General features: G+C 31.7%; 2 protein-coding genes across 4 annotated transcripts; one reads left to right on the top strand and one right to left on the bottom strand.

The window, feature by feature from the left end:
• Positions 1 to 2,432: 2,432 nt before the first annotated feature.
• LOC104760775 (kinesin-like protein KIN-4A) lies at positions 2,433 to 9,952 on the top strand. 2 transcript variants are annotated; one of them, XM_087497437.1, is made up of 26 exons: positions 2,536 to 2,664; positions 2,960 to 3,088; positions 3,270 to 3,721; positions 4,189 to 4,485; positions 4,581 to 4,840; positions 4,934 to 5,121; positions 5,227 to 5,351; positions 5,454 to 5,490; positions 5,597 to 5,688; positions 5,791 to 5,901; positions 5,984 to 6,109; positions 6,234 to 6,327; positions 6,412 to 6,521; positions 6,620 to 6,718; positions 6,816 to 7,040; positions 7,179 to 7,259; positions 7,371 to 7,442; positions 7,537 to 7,630; positions 7,882 to 7,913; positions 8,008 to 8,105; positions 8,219 to 8,317; positions 8,395 to 8,616; positions 8,706 to 8,850; positions 8,937 to 9,089; positions 9,196 to 9,517; positions 9,602 to 9,952. In XM_087497437.1, exons 3-25 carry the CDS (start codon positions 3,599 to 3,601, stop codon positions 9,412 to 9,414), a joined length of 3,102 nt encoding a protein of 1,033 aa, XP_087353563.1. In that variant the 5' UTR covers positions 2,536 to 2,664; positions 2,960 to 3,088; positions 3,270 to 3,598; the 3' UTR covers positions 9,415 to 9,517; positions 9,602 to 9,952. The 2 variants fall into 2 exon arrangements, with proteins under 2 accessions (XP_010482039.1, XP_087353563.1); XM_010483737.3 differs by lacking the exon at positions 2,960 to 3,088 and having other exon boundaries at positions 2,433 to 2,664.
• A 124-nt stretch (positions 9,953 to 10,076) lies between these two features.
• On the bottom strand, positions 10,077 to 11,926 carry LOC104760774 (uncharacterized). Of its 2 annotated transcripts, XM_087497438.1 has the most exons (3): positions 11,510 to 11,648; positions 10,984 to 11,058; positions 10,077 to 10,607 (listed from the first exon to the last, which is right to left on the bottom strand). In XM_087497438.1, exon 3 carries the CDS (start codon positions 10,599 to 10,601, stop codon positions 10,236 to 10,238), a length of 366 nt encoding a protein of 121 aa, XP_087353564.1. In that variant the 5' UTR covers positions 10,602 to 10,607; positions 10,984 to 11,058; positions 11,510 to 11,648; the 3' UTR covers positions 10,077 to 10,235. The 2 variants fall into 2 exon arrangements, with proteins under 2 accessions (XP_087353564.1, XP_010482035.1); XM_010483733.3 differs by lacking the exon at positions 10,984 to 11,058 and having other exon boundaries at positions 11,510 to 11,926.
• Between the last annotated feature and the right edge of the window lie 6,141 nt (positions 11,927 to 18,067).

Raw genomic sequence — 18,067 nt, 5'->3', positions numbered from 1 at the left:
CTTTCACTAAGTAAAGCTACTCTCTTCATCTTCTTAGGCTTTAACTGTCATTTCCTTGGCAAATCTTTGATAAAAAATTTCCATAGGTTGACATTTCGAAATTAGGGTTTGACCAAGATTGATCGAATTCCTCTCCATAGGCATGAATTCAGGAAAACCCAGCATCTCAAAAAGTAACCCCATCTTCCTCTTCAAGCAACATCGCCATACGAACTTTATTTATGACCGATAAGGACCCAGAAAATATTTTTACGGGGGTCATAATATTTTTTGAACCATATCGCAAATGTAAAAAGCTAAACAAAATTGTGATTTGTAGAAAGAGAGAATAACTCTTGGTTTAGGGGTGTCAAAACCTACAAATATACCATATGTGCTAACAAAAACTCTAGGATTTCTATACAAAAACAATAATTTTCTCTTAATAGGTCTGCCGATGTGACTAATGACATGATAAACTAACTGCAAACTTGATACTTTCTCAAACTTTTGACTGTAGAATCGATCCTTCATACTCAAAAACAATCGTAGCTAAAGAGAAAGAGATAAATTAGCAGATATAACATAGGATAATCGAAATTTAGACGAACATATTGTAGAACAAACTATCAAATTTTTTTTTATGAAAATCTTTAAAAAAATTTTAGAATTTTGTTCATGAGATAATGACTATAAGAAAGTATGATTTTTTTTTAATATACTTAACGAAAGACACCATGTAAAAAATAAAATAAATGAAAGAAATGGTTTAAATGAAATTAACTCTTTTTTTAATGTGTTGAAATTTGAATAAGTAAAGAGAAAAAGAGTGAAAATAAGAATCTTATATAATAAAGTAATGTTCTATTTTGACAAATTCTAAGAAATTGTCATTTGACATTCTCTTCTTTCGACATGTGTCATTTTCTCTTTAATACTGTAAATGTATTTTTTCAATTGACTTTATATTATATACATTATTTTATTTATCTTTATATTTAAGATGTTCGATTTATTTTCTAGTTTGTGTAGCATATTTTCCCATAACAATTTTCACTTTTATTTCTTTTCTTTAATAGATATTTCTCTTTAAATATTTATAAGTTATATATATTTAAATATACTTTAGTTAGTTTTAATTAGAATAAAACTGCATATATATTATATAGTAAAATTCTCTTTTGACAAGCTCTAAGAAATTGTCATTTGGCACTCTCTTTTTTCAACATGTGTCATTTTTTCTTTAATACTTTTAGTGTATTTTTTCAATTAACTTTATATGATATACACTATCTTATTTATCTTTATGTTTAAGACAAAATATAATTTGATATTATAACATTATAAGATATTCAATTTATTATTTAATTTGGCATATTGTCCCATAATGATTTTCTCTATTATTTCTTTACTTTAATAGATATTTCTCTCTAAATATTTATAAATTATATATATATATTTAAATATACTTTATTTGTTTTAATTAGAATAAAATTGCATATATATTATATAATAAAAAGTAAGGTTCTTTTTTGACAAGCTTTAAAAAATTGTCATTCGACACTTTTTTTTTCCGACATGTATCATTTTCTCTTTAATATTTTAAAGTATTTTTTCAATTGAACTTATATGATATGCATTATCTTATCTATCTTTATATGTAAGACAACATATAATTTGATATTATACATTATAAAATATTCAATTAATTCTTTAATTTGTTTGGTATATTTTCCCATAACGTGTTTTTCTTTTATTTCTTTACTTTAATAGATATTTCTCTTTAAATATTTATAAATTATATATATTTAAATATACTTTAGTTTGTTTTAATTAGAATAAAATTGCATATATATATATTATATTTAATAAAGTAAAATTCTCTTTTGACAAGCTCTAAGAAATTGTCATTTGGCACCCTCTTTTTTCAACATGTATCATTTTCTCTTTAATACTTTAAAGTATTTTTTCAATTAACTTTATATGATATACATTATCTTATTTATCTTTATATTTAAGACAAAATTTAATTTGATATTATACATTATAAGATATTTAATTTATTCTTTAATTTTTTGGTATAGTGTCCCATAATGATTTTCTCATTTATTTCTTTACTTTAATAGATATTTATCTCTAAATATTTGTAAATTATATCTATTTAAATATACTTTAGTTTGTTTTAATTAGAATAAAATTGCATATATAATAAGGTTCTTTTTTGATAAGCTCTAAGAAATTATTATTTTACATTCTTTTTTTTGACATGTGCATTTTCTCTTTAATATTTTTAGTGTATTTTTCAATTGACTTTATATGATATACATTATCTTATTTATCTTAAATATATATTTAAGACAACATATAATTTGATACTATCAATTATAAAATGTTCAATTAATTCTTTAATTTATATAGTATATTGTTATATAATTGATTTTTTTTATTTCTTTACTTTTATTTACTTTTATTTCTCTTTTAATAAGGAAATGGTTTGGGCTGAGAAGTAGGGGGAGTTCCTTCCCATAAAGCCGATACTTTTAGGGACCCATTGCTACAGCCACGTGACCAGGATTCTTCCGCCAGCTGGCATTGTCTCCCCTTGTGGACCTTTCTTCAAAAGTCGTCCTTTGCTTTTTTTTTTTCTCTTTCTCTTCCTATGTGCATTAAACTTAAAATAAAAAGGTAACGATCGTATCCACTAATTTTCGTGGGTTTTTTTTTTAGTTTAAGCTTTGCATCCACTATTTGTTTACTTTTTATATATCTAACGTTTCTTCAATTTTTCTTATAGTTTTCACTAAATATCATTGTAGACTTTGTAGTGATAATTTCGTTTTTTCCCTACTCGATATATATATGTTATGGCCGTCTTTACTTCACAATTACGTCACCAACCCATTTTTTTGGCGGTGTCTGTTTTCTGATCTAATCCTATATTAAAATACCAAACAGACTAATATTCTATAAACAATTGTAGATTAGATGTAAACAACTTAACCAATGCATTGGTCATATAGCTTGTGAGGCATAACTCCCACAAAAGTTTGGTAGTTGCAAATATAAAGAGGAGGACAAACGATAAAAAAAACTCACCAGTTGAAATTAGGTGAGAGCACATATTTGTTCTTTATACTGCCCTAAGAAAACCAAACCCTATGTAAGAAATAACTACAATCATTTGTTGCATACAATGGCACATGCAATAAAGTAGAGAATTTGACCTAATTTCTCTCTTTTGCTTAAATATTCTCTCTTCCACCACTTTATTTTGTTGTTGTTGTTGTCAGAAATCACACTTGAAAGATAGACAGAGGTTAAAACGGGAAAGAGTGAAAGTAAAGTCACGTCGGTCCGTTTATCAGAGAGAAAGAGATAGTAAGGGACTAAAGAGTGAAGCCTAAGGGAAGTAAAAGAGTGTTATTGTCGTTGCGGTTAAGCTCTCTTCTCACAAAGTTTTTTTTATCTTTTCAATATTCCCATTTCTACCCTTTTCTTTTTCAAGTCTCTCTCTCTCTCCAAACCACATTTGTCTGTCTGCAACTTCACTGTCTCTCTCTCTCTCTCTCTTTCTCTTTCTCTTGTCTTTCGATTGGAGTTTACTTCTTCTCTACTTCCAATGGAATCGACGCCGCCGGATGATTGTTCCGTTAAGGTTGCTGTTCACATCAGACCGCTCATCGGCGACGAAAAGATGCAAGGTTGTAAAGATTGCGTCACTGTCATTACCGGTAAACCACAGGTGAAGTTTCAGTTTCCATAATGTTATAATCTCTCTGCTTTGTCCTGTCTGATTATTATTAAACTGGACTTGCAGAAGAATTCTTTACTGTGAATTTTTAACAGATTAGCTTTTTTTTTTTTTTTTGTATCGGAATTGTCTCTCCCCTGAGATCTAGATCTTGAGAGACTTTTTTTAGAATCAATGATTTTTTTCGGAGTGTTTAATTTTTTTTTATGCATGTTTGACCAAGCTAAGTAGTTCTGTTTTTAGAATTATTGCATCATTAAATTAGTTCCTTAATTAAATAGCTCACTAGATCAATTGTTTTTGTTGCTAATTCTGAACACTACTGACCCTTACTTGTCTTTTTGCCAAAAAATAAAAAATTGGGAATTGTGATTTGATATCTTTAATTTGCATACACATGCTTAAATGTTAGTTGGAAAATTTTGATTGTAATTTATGTGTTGTAAATATGATGGCAGGTACAAATTGGATCACATTCATTTACATTCGATCATGTATATGGGAGCTCTGGTTCCCCATCTACTGAAATGTATGAAGAATGCGCTGCCCCGCTCGTTGATGGTTTGTTTCAAGGCTACAATGCTACTGTTCTTGCTTATGGACAGACGGGTTCGGGTAAAACATACACAATGGGTACGGGCTGCGGAGACAGCAGCCAAACCGGAATCATCCCTCAAGTTATGAACGCTCTCTTCAACAAGATGGAGACTTTGAAGCAGCAGATTGAGTTTCAGATCCATGTTTCTTTTATCGAGGTAGCTTTCTTTCTTTCTTTCTTTCTTTCTTCCAACCTCGTTGCTTCTTGGTTGTTGTAACCCCTGACATGACATAAATGATTTTGATTTGGTAGATTCATAAAGAAGAGGTTCAAGATTTGCTGGATCCTTGCACTGTTAACAAATCAGACACTAGTAGCACTGGGCACGTTGGGAAGGTAACACATGTCCCTGGGAAGCCACCAATACAGATACGAGAAACATCCAATGGTGTTATCACACTAGCGGGATCCACAGAAGTCAGCGTTAGTACGCTGAAAGAGATGGCAGCTTGTCTTGACCAAGGGTCTGTCAGCAGGGCTACCGGTAGTACTAACATGAATAATCAGTCCAGGTGACCTATATATATACACTTTGTTATTATGTACAACTTAATACCTTAAACTGTCATAAAAAAGTCATGTTTTTTTATTGGTATATTATGCAGTCGTTCACATGCCATTTTCACAATCACCGTGGAGCAGATGCGCAAAATTAACACGGATTCTCCTGAAAACGGTGCTTATAATGGGAGCTTGAAAGAAGAATATCTGTGTGCCAAGTTGCACCTAGTAGACCTTGCTGGTTCAGAACGAGCCAAAAGAACTGGTTCTGATGGTTTAAGATTTAAGGAAGGTATGTATGTGTTCATCGATCTGTTGCATTATCTTTTTCCAAAACCAGAAATAAGCCCTTTTTGATGACTGTGCGCTGTAATGGAAGTTGATTCTTTTTCACCAGGGGTTCACATAAATAAAGGCCTCCTTGCACTCGGTAATGTCATCAGTGCGCTCGGTGATGAGAAAAAGCGTAAAGACGGTGCCCATGTTCCTTACAGAGACAGTAAACTTACACGGCTTCTGCAGGTACATATATATATATATATATATATTCGTTTTCAGTTTTGCTTCATGTAAACACTGGTTGCTCCATTCTCAAGGAGTTGAGAATGTTACTTTTTTTTTTAGGATTCCCTTGGGGGCAACAGCAGAACTGTGATGATAGGTAACCTGCAAGTTTTTTTTATCATTTGTTTTCATTCTTATCTATCTGCGCAAGTTTGGTTAATGCTCATTCAATTTCTCCATGCTTGGTATTCGGGTTCCTCCAGCTTGCATCAGTCCGGCAGATATTAACGCGGAGGAAACACTTAACACTTTAAAATATGCAAATCGTGCTCGAAACATCCGGAATAAACCTGTTGTAAGCCATTCTACACTATGCCAATTGAAAGAAACTAATTATTGACTGATACTAGATTAGTCTAATTTTCTCTTCCTATGATATGACTCTTCAAAAAAACAGGTTAATAGAGATCCTGTCTCCAGTGAGATGCTAAAAATGCGCCAACAGGTAGAATACTTGCAGGCAGAGCTCTCTTTAAGGAACGGAGGATCCTCATGTGCAGAAATCCAGGTATGTTAGTTAACCTTAGTATCTTGGATTTACATGTATTTTTTTTCAGGGGTATAAAGATGGTGTGATGATGATGATGCAGGTTCTTAAGGAAAGGATTTCTTGGCTTGAAACTGCTAACGAAGACCTTTGCCGTGAACTTCATGAGTACCGTAGCAGATGTCCTGGTGTAGAGCATTCTGATAAAGACTTTAAAGACATACGAGCTGTAATATTCTCTAACTAAATAATACTTCTTTTTCTTCCTTTTCTTTCATTATTGAGGTAAACTATTTACGGTAGATCCTTGTTGCTAATAATTGTGACATGTCTTAATTATTATTTGGTGGCAGGATGATTTTGTTGGTTCTGTCAGACCAGATGGGCTTAAAAGGAGCTTGCACAGTATCGAGTCCTCAAATTATCCCATGGTTGAAGCCACAACAGGTATAACTAGTTAAAGGTGGAAAAGAGTCTTCTTTTGGACTCAAAAGAGTTGGGAAACTAAAAGAGGCCTTTTAATATCTGCAGGTGATTCCAGGGAAATAGACGAAGAGGCAAAGGAGTGGGAGCACAAGCTCTTGCAAAATAGTATGGACAAAGAGTTGCATGAACTGAACCGCCGTCTAGAGGAAAAAGAGGTCTCTTTCACTTGTTATTTCATGCACTGGTGGTTCCCTTTTGTGCACATAGAGATTTATTCTTAACTATAACTGCTTAAATCGATGTGTGAAAACAGTCTGAAATGAAGCTCTTTGACGGGTATGATCCGGCTGCGCTAAAGCAACATTTTGGAAAGAAAATTGCAGAAGTGGAGGATGAAAAGAGATCTGTTCAGGTCGAACATCATTTTCAGTTGGTGCTTCGAAGAAGTTTCATTACAAAAACATATTATGAGTTGTTGATTTGTTTCTTTCTTTCTTTCATTCATTCAGGAAGAGAGAAACCGTTTGTTGGCTGAAATTGAGAACCTTGCTTCTGATGGTCAAGCACAGAAGTTGCAAGATGTGCATGCTCAGAACTTAAAAGCGCTTGAAGCACAGATTCTAGACCTTAAGAAAAAGCAAGAGAGCCAGGTTCAGCTACTGAAGCAGAAACAAAAGAGTGATGACGCGGCTCGGAGGTTACAAGATGAAATCCAATCCATCAAGGCACAAAAGGTATAAAAAATTTAAAATATGATACATCTCTGTTGGTTTACTCTGAAAATGCAATCAAGTCATGCATATAGACTCACTCATGTCACACCTTCTCTTTGACAGTGCATTAGTTTGATTCTCTTCCTTTTACATTTCTAGGTTCAACTTCAACACAGAATGAAACAAGAAGCAGAACAGTTTAGACAGTGGAAAGCCTCCCGGGAGAAGGAACTTTTGCAGGTACCTTTTCCGTTTTCTTTTTACTTCAGCATTGATAACTTCTGACCAAGTAAGTCTTTTCTCAAATGTTCTTAGATTCTATTTTTACTTAAAAATTTAAACTTTTTACAGTTACGGAAAGAAGGGAGAAAGAGCGAGTATGAAAGGCACAAGCTGCAAGCTTTAAATCAGCGCCAGAAAATGGTAAGCACAAGATTGTTACCTTATTACCAATTCTCTGAAAGACCAGGAAAGAAAAAGATTCAGCTTTGAAACTAAAGAAAATTTTCACTCTCAGGTTCTTCAGAGGAAGACAGAAGAAGCTGCAATGGCTACCAAAAGGTTGAAAGAGTTGTTGGAAGCTCGGAAATCATCTCCTCGTGAACATACTGGTATGGTTAATAAAAACTTTAGGATTTGGTGCTCCGTGGTTTGAGCATTAGTAAAATACTTGGAACATATAAAGTAAACCATGTCACCAAGTAGTTAGTTGATTGTTGTGATACGTTTACATAGTCTATTGGAAATTTGCACCTAATCTAGTTGATGCATGGAGCCGGTTGGATAGATATCTTGGGCTATGTACGAGTGGTTATTGTTTTATGTTTTGTTATTCTAAGTATAAAACTATCTATCTATGCAGCTGGTACAAATGGCTTTGGAACAAATGGTCAGGTACAGGTTTAACACAATCCCAATTTTTCGTTATCTTTTCTAGTTTGTATCATTGTGATTCTTGAAAAGTCTGATTCAATTCATACTCGTGTAGACCAATGAGAAGTCGTTGCAGCGTTGGCTTGATCATGAGTTGGAAGTCATGGTGAATGTGCATGAAGTACGTCATGAGTACGAGAAACAAAGCCATGTGTATGTCTCGAATGCATTTTAGTTGTGCAATAATGTTTGGCATGAAAATGGCCGTTATCTTTTTTATATTTTTATTTTGTGGTTACTGATTATGCATATAACGATAATTTCAGACGCGCTGCTCTGGCCGAAGAGTTGGCTGTTTTAAGACAAGTGGATGAGTTTGCAGTGAAAGGGTTAAGTCCTCCAAGAGGAAAGAATGGCTTTGCTAGGTACTTTTTTAATTTTCATGAATTTTCCATTGCTTTATAAGTTGTTCCCTATCCTTAAATAACAAATTTTGTTTCAGGGCGTCATCGTTGTCACCTAATGCAAGGATGGCCCGGATATCGTCACTTGAGAACATGCTCGGTATATCTTCTAATTCTCTAGTAGCAATGGCGTCACAACTCTCTGAGGCAGAAGAAAGGGAGCGTGCCTTTACAAACCGTGGCCGCTGGAACCAGCTACGATCAATGGGAGAGGCAAAGAATTTGCTTCAGTATATGTTCAATTCTCTTGCCGAAACAAGGTGCCTTGAGTCAACATTCAAGAAAATCGTTTTCAGCATTAGATTTTGAATCTCCAATCAAGCTTTTCATGCATTTTTTTTTTATGAAGGTGCCAATTATGGGAGAAAGATGTAGAAATCAAAGAAATGAAAGATCAGTTCAAAGAAATTGTTGGCCTTCTGAGGCAGAGTGAGTTAAGAAGGAAAGAAGCAGAAAAGGAGTTAAAATTGAGGGAGCAAGCAGTTGCAACTTTAGTAAGATTTATACCACCTTTCTTATTTTATCCATATATATTTTTGGTTAGCCATATTAACGCATGAGAAATAAAATTTTGGTGCAGGGAACCCCACCGAGTTCAGTGAAAGATTTAGCTGAAGACCGGAGCACAACGTCTCCAATGACCGTGCCAGCACAGAAACAGCTCAAGTTTACCCCAGGGATTGCTAACGGGAAAGTTAGAGGATCGGCTACATTTATTGATACAAACAAGAAGGTTAAAATTCATTTTACTATTGCTTTTCTAGGATTACATTGGCGCATAAAAACACAAGCTTCATTATAGTGGTGAAAGATTCCTATGTAACTTTTGGTTTGTGCAGATGGTACCGATGGGACAAGTATCGATGAGAAAACTATCAGCCGTAGGAAAACAAGGTGGGAAACTTTGGAGGTGGAAGAGAAGTCATCACCAGTGGATCGTTCAATTTAAATGGAAGTGGCAAAAGCCATGGAGACTCTCTGAGTGGATTAGGCACAGTGACGAAACACTCCTCAAGTCAAAACCACGACACAAGGCTCTGCCTAATAAGATCATGTGATTTATAGTTGCTTGCCGTTTTCTGAGAGAATCTTTTAGTGTCCAAGCTCTCTCCACTTGTGAGTATGAGACTTTTATGGAAAGGATCATACAAATGGGTGCAGGTAACAAATTCTTCTATTATTATTTAAGAAACTTGGAGATGATATCGTTTTCTTTTCTAACGAAGATCGATTCATTCACAACAGAGAGAGTAGGCTTGCTGCCGTGTTTCATTTGGGAGGAAAACTCTTAAGGTTTTGTGTGGTATTAAGAACCTCGTTATTTGGCGTGTCTACCGTATTAAGGAGAACCATCAGGACGAGCAGCGGGTGCTGCCAATCGCTTGCTGTGGCCTGTAGCTAACAGATAGTTGACGGCTTTCTAGGAGTCAGATTGTTCTTTTCATGTTGATAGAATTGACATCTTATACACATCACTAAAGGAGTTCATGGAGGAAATAAACCGTCCTCAAGTTGCAGATATTTGTATGAACAACACAACTTTTTATTTGTTCTTTGGTTTGTTGTAAATGAGAAAATATTTGTTTTTAGTGCCTAGTTTTGTTCCAAGTCTCACAAGTTGTAGGGCGTCATAGCTTACGAATTAAGATTGAGACATGAAACAAGAGCACAAAGCAGAAAAGGATTAACCTGATCCGAAGTTGTGACAGATACAATGTCCTTTCTTCAAGCGTTTATTACTGAGCACAAGACACACGCATTACATGTAAAGGGTTAAGGCAATTTTTAGGCGTTATATGTATCTCTCCCATTGCATTCAAAGATCAACAACAATTAACAGCAAACGCAATATGCTGGCCAACAAAATAACATCCTTGCATTACATATTGCTACACCAGTACGCATAGTGTTCATCTTTCCTATGGATGCTCACCAGACCACCGCATTGCAGACAGATAAAGCTGCTTCCGTCAGCAAAGGCATCGAGCATGATCTGTGACCTCCCGCTTTTTTCCAGGATAGATATGCCGTGAGCATCTGCTGCAACTGATTCTTTGGTACCAAATAAGCCTTTTGATGTTGGCTCATGCCCAAGAGGCTGTGCTTCTGTAATGGCACACTCTGCAAATATAGAAGCCAGCTGATCCATACTAGCTGTTTCTTGGATTCTACGCTTGTAAAGTTCACGGGTACGGTTCAGAATCTGAAGTACTGCCTCATCTCCTCCTTGGGTTCTCATCGCCATCACGACCTGTTAAGAACAAGACAAACTGACTCAGGGAAGGGTACTATAAAGAAAGAAGTTCAATGCAGTCTATATACATAAATGTGAATGATCTTGCAATCATAAAAGTCTCACAAATCAGGTGCGCGGGAAATCAAATCATGATTCCTACACTCACAACCAATCTCAAATTCAACAAGGAAAGATACTTTATTATTCTGAAATTCTAGAAGAGGATGATAACATTAGAATTGCATACTCAAAAGCTAGCAATATAATTATGTTTAGAATAAATTCCAATATCTTATAATTAAAAAAAAAAAGAGAGAGGTCATTCCTCTACAATTTTATATCTTCTTATTATGAGATTAGTCGATAAAGGGCGATGTGATAGGGTTCAGACCAGTAAACTACTTCTTCATTCAGTCCACCATAGAGGAGACTTGACGAAAGGGGGTTGAAGGCAATGCTGCTGTATCTGTTGGCAAGTAGTTGAAGGGAATGGTTCAAACTCAATACACATTTGAGCTTTTGAATCCAAAGTTATAATGGTAACTAATGATAATATCACCCGAAAAAAAAAAGCCAATCTATCTTAGTGATCCATCAAACTCAACAAAAGCCTCCAAAAACTATGTTAAAAAAAAAAAAAAAAAAAAAATCACTGCAGAATCTAAACCAAATCAAACAACTAAAAATCTTGGGTAATCCAAACCGGGTAAACTACTTTATTGACTTCACCAGAGAAGAAAAAAGAATTTAACAATATAGCTTAAGCCAATTCCGACGAACCCTAATCAAAGTCCAAAAGATAGCAAAAAGAAAGGGATACAGACCAAAAAAGTGACAGCTCCAAAGCAAAACGGAAAACGCATAGAACAAGAATGGGGAAAAAATTTAGGGTATGGAAGAGAGAAAATCGAAAATACCGCTTGAAGAGCTTGTGATGGCTCTCCTTGATCGACGAGCCTCCGAGCGGCGGAGAGGAAATCTCTGGCGGTGCCTGGTTTGTCGAGGATAAACGTCTCGGCGGAGTCCGTATCCATCATCTCCGTCTCGGGATCACCGTTCATGGTGTAATGCATCTGAAACTGGAGAGGGAATCCAAGAAAGAAAAAGGCAAAAAAAAAGGCCAGAGAAAGAGGATTCTAGGAACTTCTTTGTCGCATTCCTTTAATTTCTTTCTCCGTACAAATTATACCTCTTATTAATAAATTCTCAACATTTTCAAGCAAACCAAAAACAAAAAAAAAATGGTTTTGAAACAAAATTAGAAATCATAACATTTTTAAGCAGAAAAAGATGATTAAGTGATTTCTTTTAAAGAATGATTGGGTAGAAAATCCGTTTTCAAAATGCCATTTCAAAATTATATACATATCGTAAATTATCAGAAAAATGTCTTATTATCGGTAAAAAAATATCATATGTATAAAAGTAAGGTTTTGGTATCTCCTTATTGGTTGATTTTTATTTAATTTTTTCTAATTTTTTATTTTTTATTTGCTTTCTAATTGCTTTAACAATATTTAAAACCTAATAAACATAATATATTTAACTCACACATTAAAATAAGATAAATTCCTTTAAATACCACTAAAAATTATTTTTTTCAAAAATACCACATTTTAGTTTTTTTTCCAAAAATACCACAAAAGTTTTTTTTTCCAAAATTACTACAAATACAAAAAATTAATTTTTAAGAATGTAGAATTTTTTTTTTAGGTTTGGGTTGACACGTTTAGTTCTAGAGTATAGTTTTTAGGGGTAGGGTTTACTGTTTAGAATTTAGGAATTAGTTTTTAGTATTATAACTTTAGTTCAATTATGTGGTATTTTGGGAAAAAATTACATTTTAGTGGTATTTTTAGAAAAAAAAACTAAATTGTTGTATTTTTGGAATAAAAACCTATTTTATTGCATTTATGACAATTGCCCTTAAAATAAAATTATAACTGAAAATAAAATAAATTATACATTAATCATATTCCACCACTCTATTTTATTTAAACACAATAAATTACTATTGTAACTCCATAATTCTAAATGTAACTTCCATTATTTTTTATCATATAAATAAACATTCTCTCGTTCTCTTATATTGGCATTCTTTTACTATCTCATTTTCACATTCTCTCATTTTCTTCTACAATACCTCAAATCATTTTTCGTTTTTTATTATTTTTGATTTCTTATTTTTGTTATATAGGTTGTAAAAAACAAATGAAATATCATTGTAAATTTTTAATGCTAAATTTTAATTGTAGAGACTACATGATATATATTTTACATTGTTCTTATTTTAAAAGATTCATCTCCATTATCTAATTTGGATTATTATTTTATAAGTAATCATTCTCTCCTCCTCTCCCACCAATATCAAATGTTGTTATATCTCATATGTGTTGTAAGAGTTTGATTCTATATTTTAATTTAGAAAGTAATATATATATATATATATATTATATTGTTCTATTTTTTTAAGATTCATCTCCATTATCTAATTTGGATTATCATCTTATAGTAATCATTATCTCCTCCTCTCCCACCAATATCAAATATTGTTATATCTCATATGTGTTGTAAGAGTTTGATTCTATATTTTAATTTAGAAAGTATTATATATATTTAACATTGTTTTCAATTTTGCATAGTTAAATTTAAATTCACATATGTTGGTTTTAACAAAAAAAATCAACTTTATTTGAGAATTAGATGTTCATATTCATTTTTAAACGATCAATGTGTAACATAATATATATAAGCATTTTGTTTTGCAATCACAAGTTTCATTTCCATTGCTTAACTTCATGGTTAAACTATAATATATGTTGTCTTATTTGTAGGAACAACAACATACTTATTTAATATATTTAAAAGAGCAGATGAATAATCGAAATAAACATTTCTTCAAATTTTATAATTCAATCAGTGTGAGTGTACTTATTACTTTGAAAAACTTTTACACTGAAGTTCATAAAATTATATAAGAAAACTAAAATATTATGTAACTTCAAATTTGGAAGGAAACAATTCATATTCCTTTTTTAAAAAGTCAAGACACATATAAAATTTATTAATATTTAACTCACTTTAAAGGCATAAAAGGTCATTTAACTCAAAAATAATTTCTATCCAATAATTCCATACATTCCTCCCACAAAAAAAAATAAATATTCAAGATTATATTTAAATATTACAGAATTTTTTAGTTAGCTAAACTTATAATCACATATATGCAATATATATATATATATAAGAATTTATATTACTTATTTACACCATAATTCGACCCATTATTTGCTTAACTCAAAATTGGTTTCAAAGTCAACTAAAGAAAAACAGAAACGGTCTTATTGATATTAGACCAAAACATGGGCATACAAACATAATCACTTACACAGAAGATAATTATTTTTAAAAAATAACTTATTATTGCAACATCAACGTATGAAAGGTTTACATAAGAAGTTAATTAGAAAATCTAAAATACAATAAACTAGGTGATACCCCGTGCTACAGCACAAGATTATATATTTTGTTAGCTACTTTTTTGTAATTTGTATTTTTGTAATGTAGTTTTTTATTTTGACTTATTTTCTTTGTTTATATATTGTTTATTAGTATATTTGAGGTTATACACTAAGTTGGAAATCCTAATAGAGTAAGTAGTTTGTAGAATGTAGCTTTTCACGGAAACAGACACACTGCAATATTGGATAGTAGTTTTGTAAGAGAATAGACACTCCGCAATATCGGATAGTAGTTTTGTAAGAGGATAGACACACCGCAATATCGGATAGTGGTTTTGTAAGAGGATGGGTTTTTCTTTATTTCGGTTTGTCGTCAAAATAGGAGAAGTTGCTTGTTAAATTTTAGTGTGAGATATTTCAATGGTTATGAAACTATTGTATTTATACTGAGATTAGGTATTTTAGGTTATCATTTAGAAGTGAATATTTGATATATCAAATCTCAGAGAAATTGTAAAAAACCAATTTAATTTATAGTTTGATAAAAATACATGTTTTAATGGGTTTAACTAATTCTATTTAAAAAATTTTAAGAGTAAAAATATTAATATTACTTAAATAGTTTATAGACTTTAAATATATTATAATATTTTAAACTTTCGACGGAGTTCAAATATATATAATAATTTAAACATTCTATAAAATTTTAATATTTCTAATATCTTAAACTTTTTAAAAAAACGTAAATATATTATAATATGTTTACTTTTTAAAAGTTTAAATATGCTCAAATATAGAACCAAATTAAACTTTTAAATTTGAATACCTGACAAATATATATAATTTCTGTGTTTTTTATTCTTTCCATCTATACTAATCATAATTAATTACTATAATTTCGTTAAGGAAATATTGAAAAATCTAAACTAAATGATGATTTGGTTTTATTTAATTGTATTAAGTTGATTTGTTGTTTCCGTAAATATCTCACAATATAAAAGCAAATCAAAGAAGTTTACATATATATACAATTTCGTATTTAATCTATTGATTATTTTGGAAGCAAAAAAATTACAATAAACAAGTATTAAAGATTTCTCATTATTATTAATGTTCGTAATAATTGTAGGGATTAAATATGGTAGTAGTTAATATTTGATATTACTGAAGCCATTAAATAATCAGATACCAGTTTCCTTATTTATAGCGATTATAACTTCGTTTGGTTGTGTGTTTAACTATTTTTGAATCAAATAATATACAGGATCCGAAAATTATTAATCTGGAGTACAAACAGATCCGCAAATTTTTTTTCTTCTATTTCGGGTCAGAGAGGATCCGCATTCCGACCCGGTCGGTTTTAAGTGATCGATCCAAGGGTATAATCGTCTTTTAGACAATTCGAAACTATAGCTTAATTTAATTAAATTAAGTGATTCTCTAATCATTTTTAATGAAAAACCTACCAAAACAAAGTTATGGTCTAATTTGAGTCTAGTGAGTACTTCAGCTTTAATAGTATAGATGTATTGGGAACAATATTAGTCAATGATAAGATTGGATCCTCAAAAGCAAAAAACAGCATCCTCATAATTCATAAAAAATAAACGCCACAAATGTACACATCTAAACAAAACGGTATAAAGATATAGTGTATGAATACAAGTGACTGTGAAGCCCGTATATGCCTAATTAAAACGAAATAATACAAAAGAGAAAACGAAAAAGACAAAAAAAAATAAGAAAGTGCCAACTACACCACAACCCACGCGTTGCCTGGGGAAGCACCTAGTAATCATTAAAAGTAAAACTTTATAATAATAAAATATTATGGCAAAATACTCAACTCTCTGAGTTAAAAATCATTAAATGAAAAATCATAATGAATCGAGACAATCTTGTAAATATTTTTGTTTGTATTATAAGTATAAGATATGATATGAAAAATTATTGATAACAAATATTTATATTAAAGAGTAACAAACATCGTAACATTTATTGATATTTATATTATTAATAAACAAATATTATGACGAAGTGATCTTAATTCCTAAGTGAGAATATCAAATGAAATATTATAATAAGTAAATGCAACTTTCTCATAAAAAAGTTTTTAAAATAACAAAAACATATCATTTTGAGTGAAAATTTATCAACCAATAATTATAATAAAATACGCAACTTCTAAAAATAAAAGATTAATTAGTTAAATATTTAAACACACATATTTTACGAAGAGTTAAGATAAATAAACACACTTGTAAGTTACATAATTAAAGTTGATTAAATTTCTATATTACTCATTTTTAAAATCTTTAATTAGACTATAAAATAATGTTGGATATTAGATATTAAAATTCATATTATTGAGATTCAGAATGAAATAAAAAAAAATTGTGAATAAGATATGGTGAAAGACACAACTCTACAATAAACAAAAGTAACCAAATGATTTTTATTTTATGGTAAAAGACATAACTCTACAATGAACAGACGCAGCCGCATGATAATATTTAGTGAGATTATACAAAACATCTCTCCCACTTGCGAGTTATCACGAATGTCATTATACACTACATCCTCAAGGAACTCTCTCAACAGTCCAACATTGTTTAATGTGCAATTAATGTGTCTGCTCCTCTTGTATAAAGGAGATTTCTACTCAGGATATAGTCTAAGAGGATACCTTAACTTCTTTTCACTGCTACTAGATCCCATGTCCTGCAAATGACATATATATTCCATCAGAATCTCTGCCACAAATATATCACATTAAAATATAACTAATATGACCAAACATAACTCTATCATATCAACACATATTCACTCTTTTGATTTACAATCTCTACTACAAGCAAAGAAGAAAGAACCATCTATTTAACTCTACCAATATATAAATAGTCTGCTATCACTTTATATAGTGTCTCACAAAGTGAAAAGACAACTATATCTTCACAAACAATCCCCACCAATTTCAAAATAAATCTTACCTTTTACTTCTTTCTCTTCACATTAGTTGTTATCAACCCAAATCTACCTTCAGTCAAGCTCCAACCGCCACCAATTCCTATCCACCATAACAAATTCCAGTTAGGGTTTCAATATGTTTCTAAATTACTTTTTCTTTACACTCGAAATTAAACGACACACCATTACCCAATCTTTTCTACTAATAAGTGTCATCGCTTGAGGCTAGCTTTGTTGGTCAGTCGACCATGTGCCTGCTCGACTGCTGTGGTCGAGTTGCCTTGCGAATCCACTTCCTGATACTTTCAGTCCTCTTGTTTAGCTCCAGAAATAACACCAAGTCCTTCTTTACCCTCTTAGAGCTCCATAACACCTAATAATACTCCAAATGCACAAATATATGCAATGCATGCTTCTAAACATCCTAAGTGCATATTTGGACATAAATGGCTATAAAACCTAAGGAATCATTTCTATATGATGCAAAACATGAACTAAACAAGGCCTTAAATATGGTAAATTATAGTAACATCACGCTCGACGACGGACCTCCGCCACGATATTTCCCAAATCGGAGTAAAAATTGGAAAACAAATATTTTTTGTCTTTTTAGCCTAGAATAATATGCTATATCTCAAATCTACAACTTAGTTATCGAAACCAATTGAACTGGAAGTGAATTTAGTCCAAAACAAGTTAATGAAATGACCAACAACCATAGAATAGGGTTATAGGTATGCTGAGGTCGAATAGAGAAGATGATTTTGAAATGACCATTTTTTTCTCTTATTAATAAAATAGACAAAAACACTAAAATAAGCATATTGGGCATCTAACTCGTGTTTGCTTGGCTTTACAAACCAACACAAACCACTAGCCTAGGCTCGAAACTTTAAAATATGTTACACTTTTAGTATATTATACATATATATAGATAAAACCTCTAAAACTTGTCTCCGATTAAACCCTGATTTATATACGATTTCTCGATTAATCGCTAGACCCTTCCTCACCGCCCGACTAACGCCTAGCGATTTTAAAATAGGG

The sequence above is a fragment of the Camelina sativa genome, chromosome 18 (genome assembly GCF_030686135.1).
Source record: "Camelina sativa cultivar CO46 ecotype springtype chromosome 18, ASM3068613v1".
NCBI classification, from domain to species: Eukaryota; Viridiplantae; Streptophyta; class Magnoliopsida; order Brassicales; family Brassicaceae; genus Camelina; species Camelina sativa.
The sequence above is the reverse complement of the archived record's forward strand: the minus strand, read 5'-3'. Positions and strand labels throughout refer to the sequence as shown.

Bases quoted from the DNA above. Each gene is read 5' to 3' on its own strand.
- LOC104760775 (XM_010483737.3), top strand. From the start codon at position 3,599: ATGGAATCGACGCCGCCGGATGATTGTTCCGTTAAGGTTGCTGTTCAC. The intron at 4,486-4,580 runs GTAGCTTTCTTT...TTGATTTGGTAG, and splicing joins TCCATGTTTCTTTTATCGAG to ATTCATAAAGAAGAGGTTCA. The intron at 8,106-8,218 runs GTATGTCTCGAA...CGATAATTTCAG, and splicing joins TACGAGAAACAAAGCCATGT to ACGCGCTGCTCTGGCCGAAG.
- LOC104760774 (XM_010483733.3), bottom strand. From the start codon at position 11,665: ATGCATTACACCATGAACGGTGATCCCGAGACGGAGATGATGGATACG. The intron at 10,608-11,509 runs GTATTTTCGATT...TGTTCTTAACAG, and splicing joins CATCACAAGCTCTTCAAGCG to GTCGTGATGGCGATGAGAAC.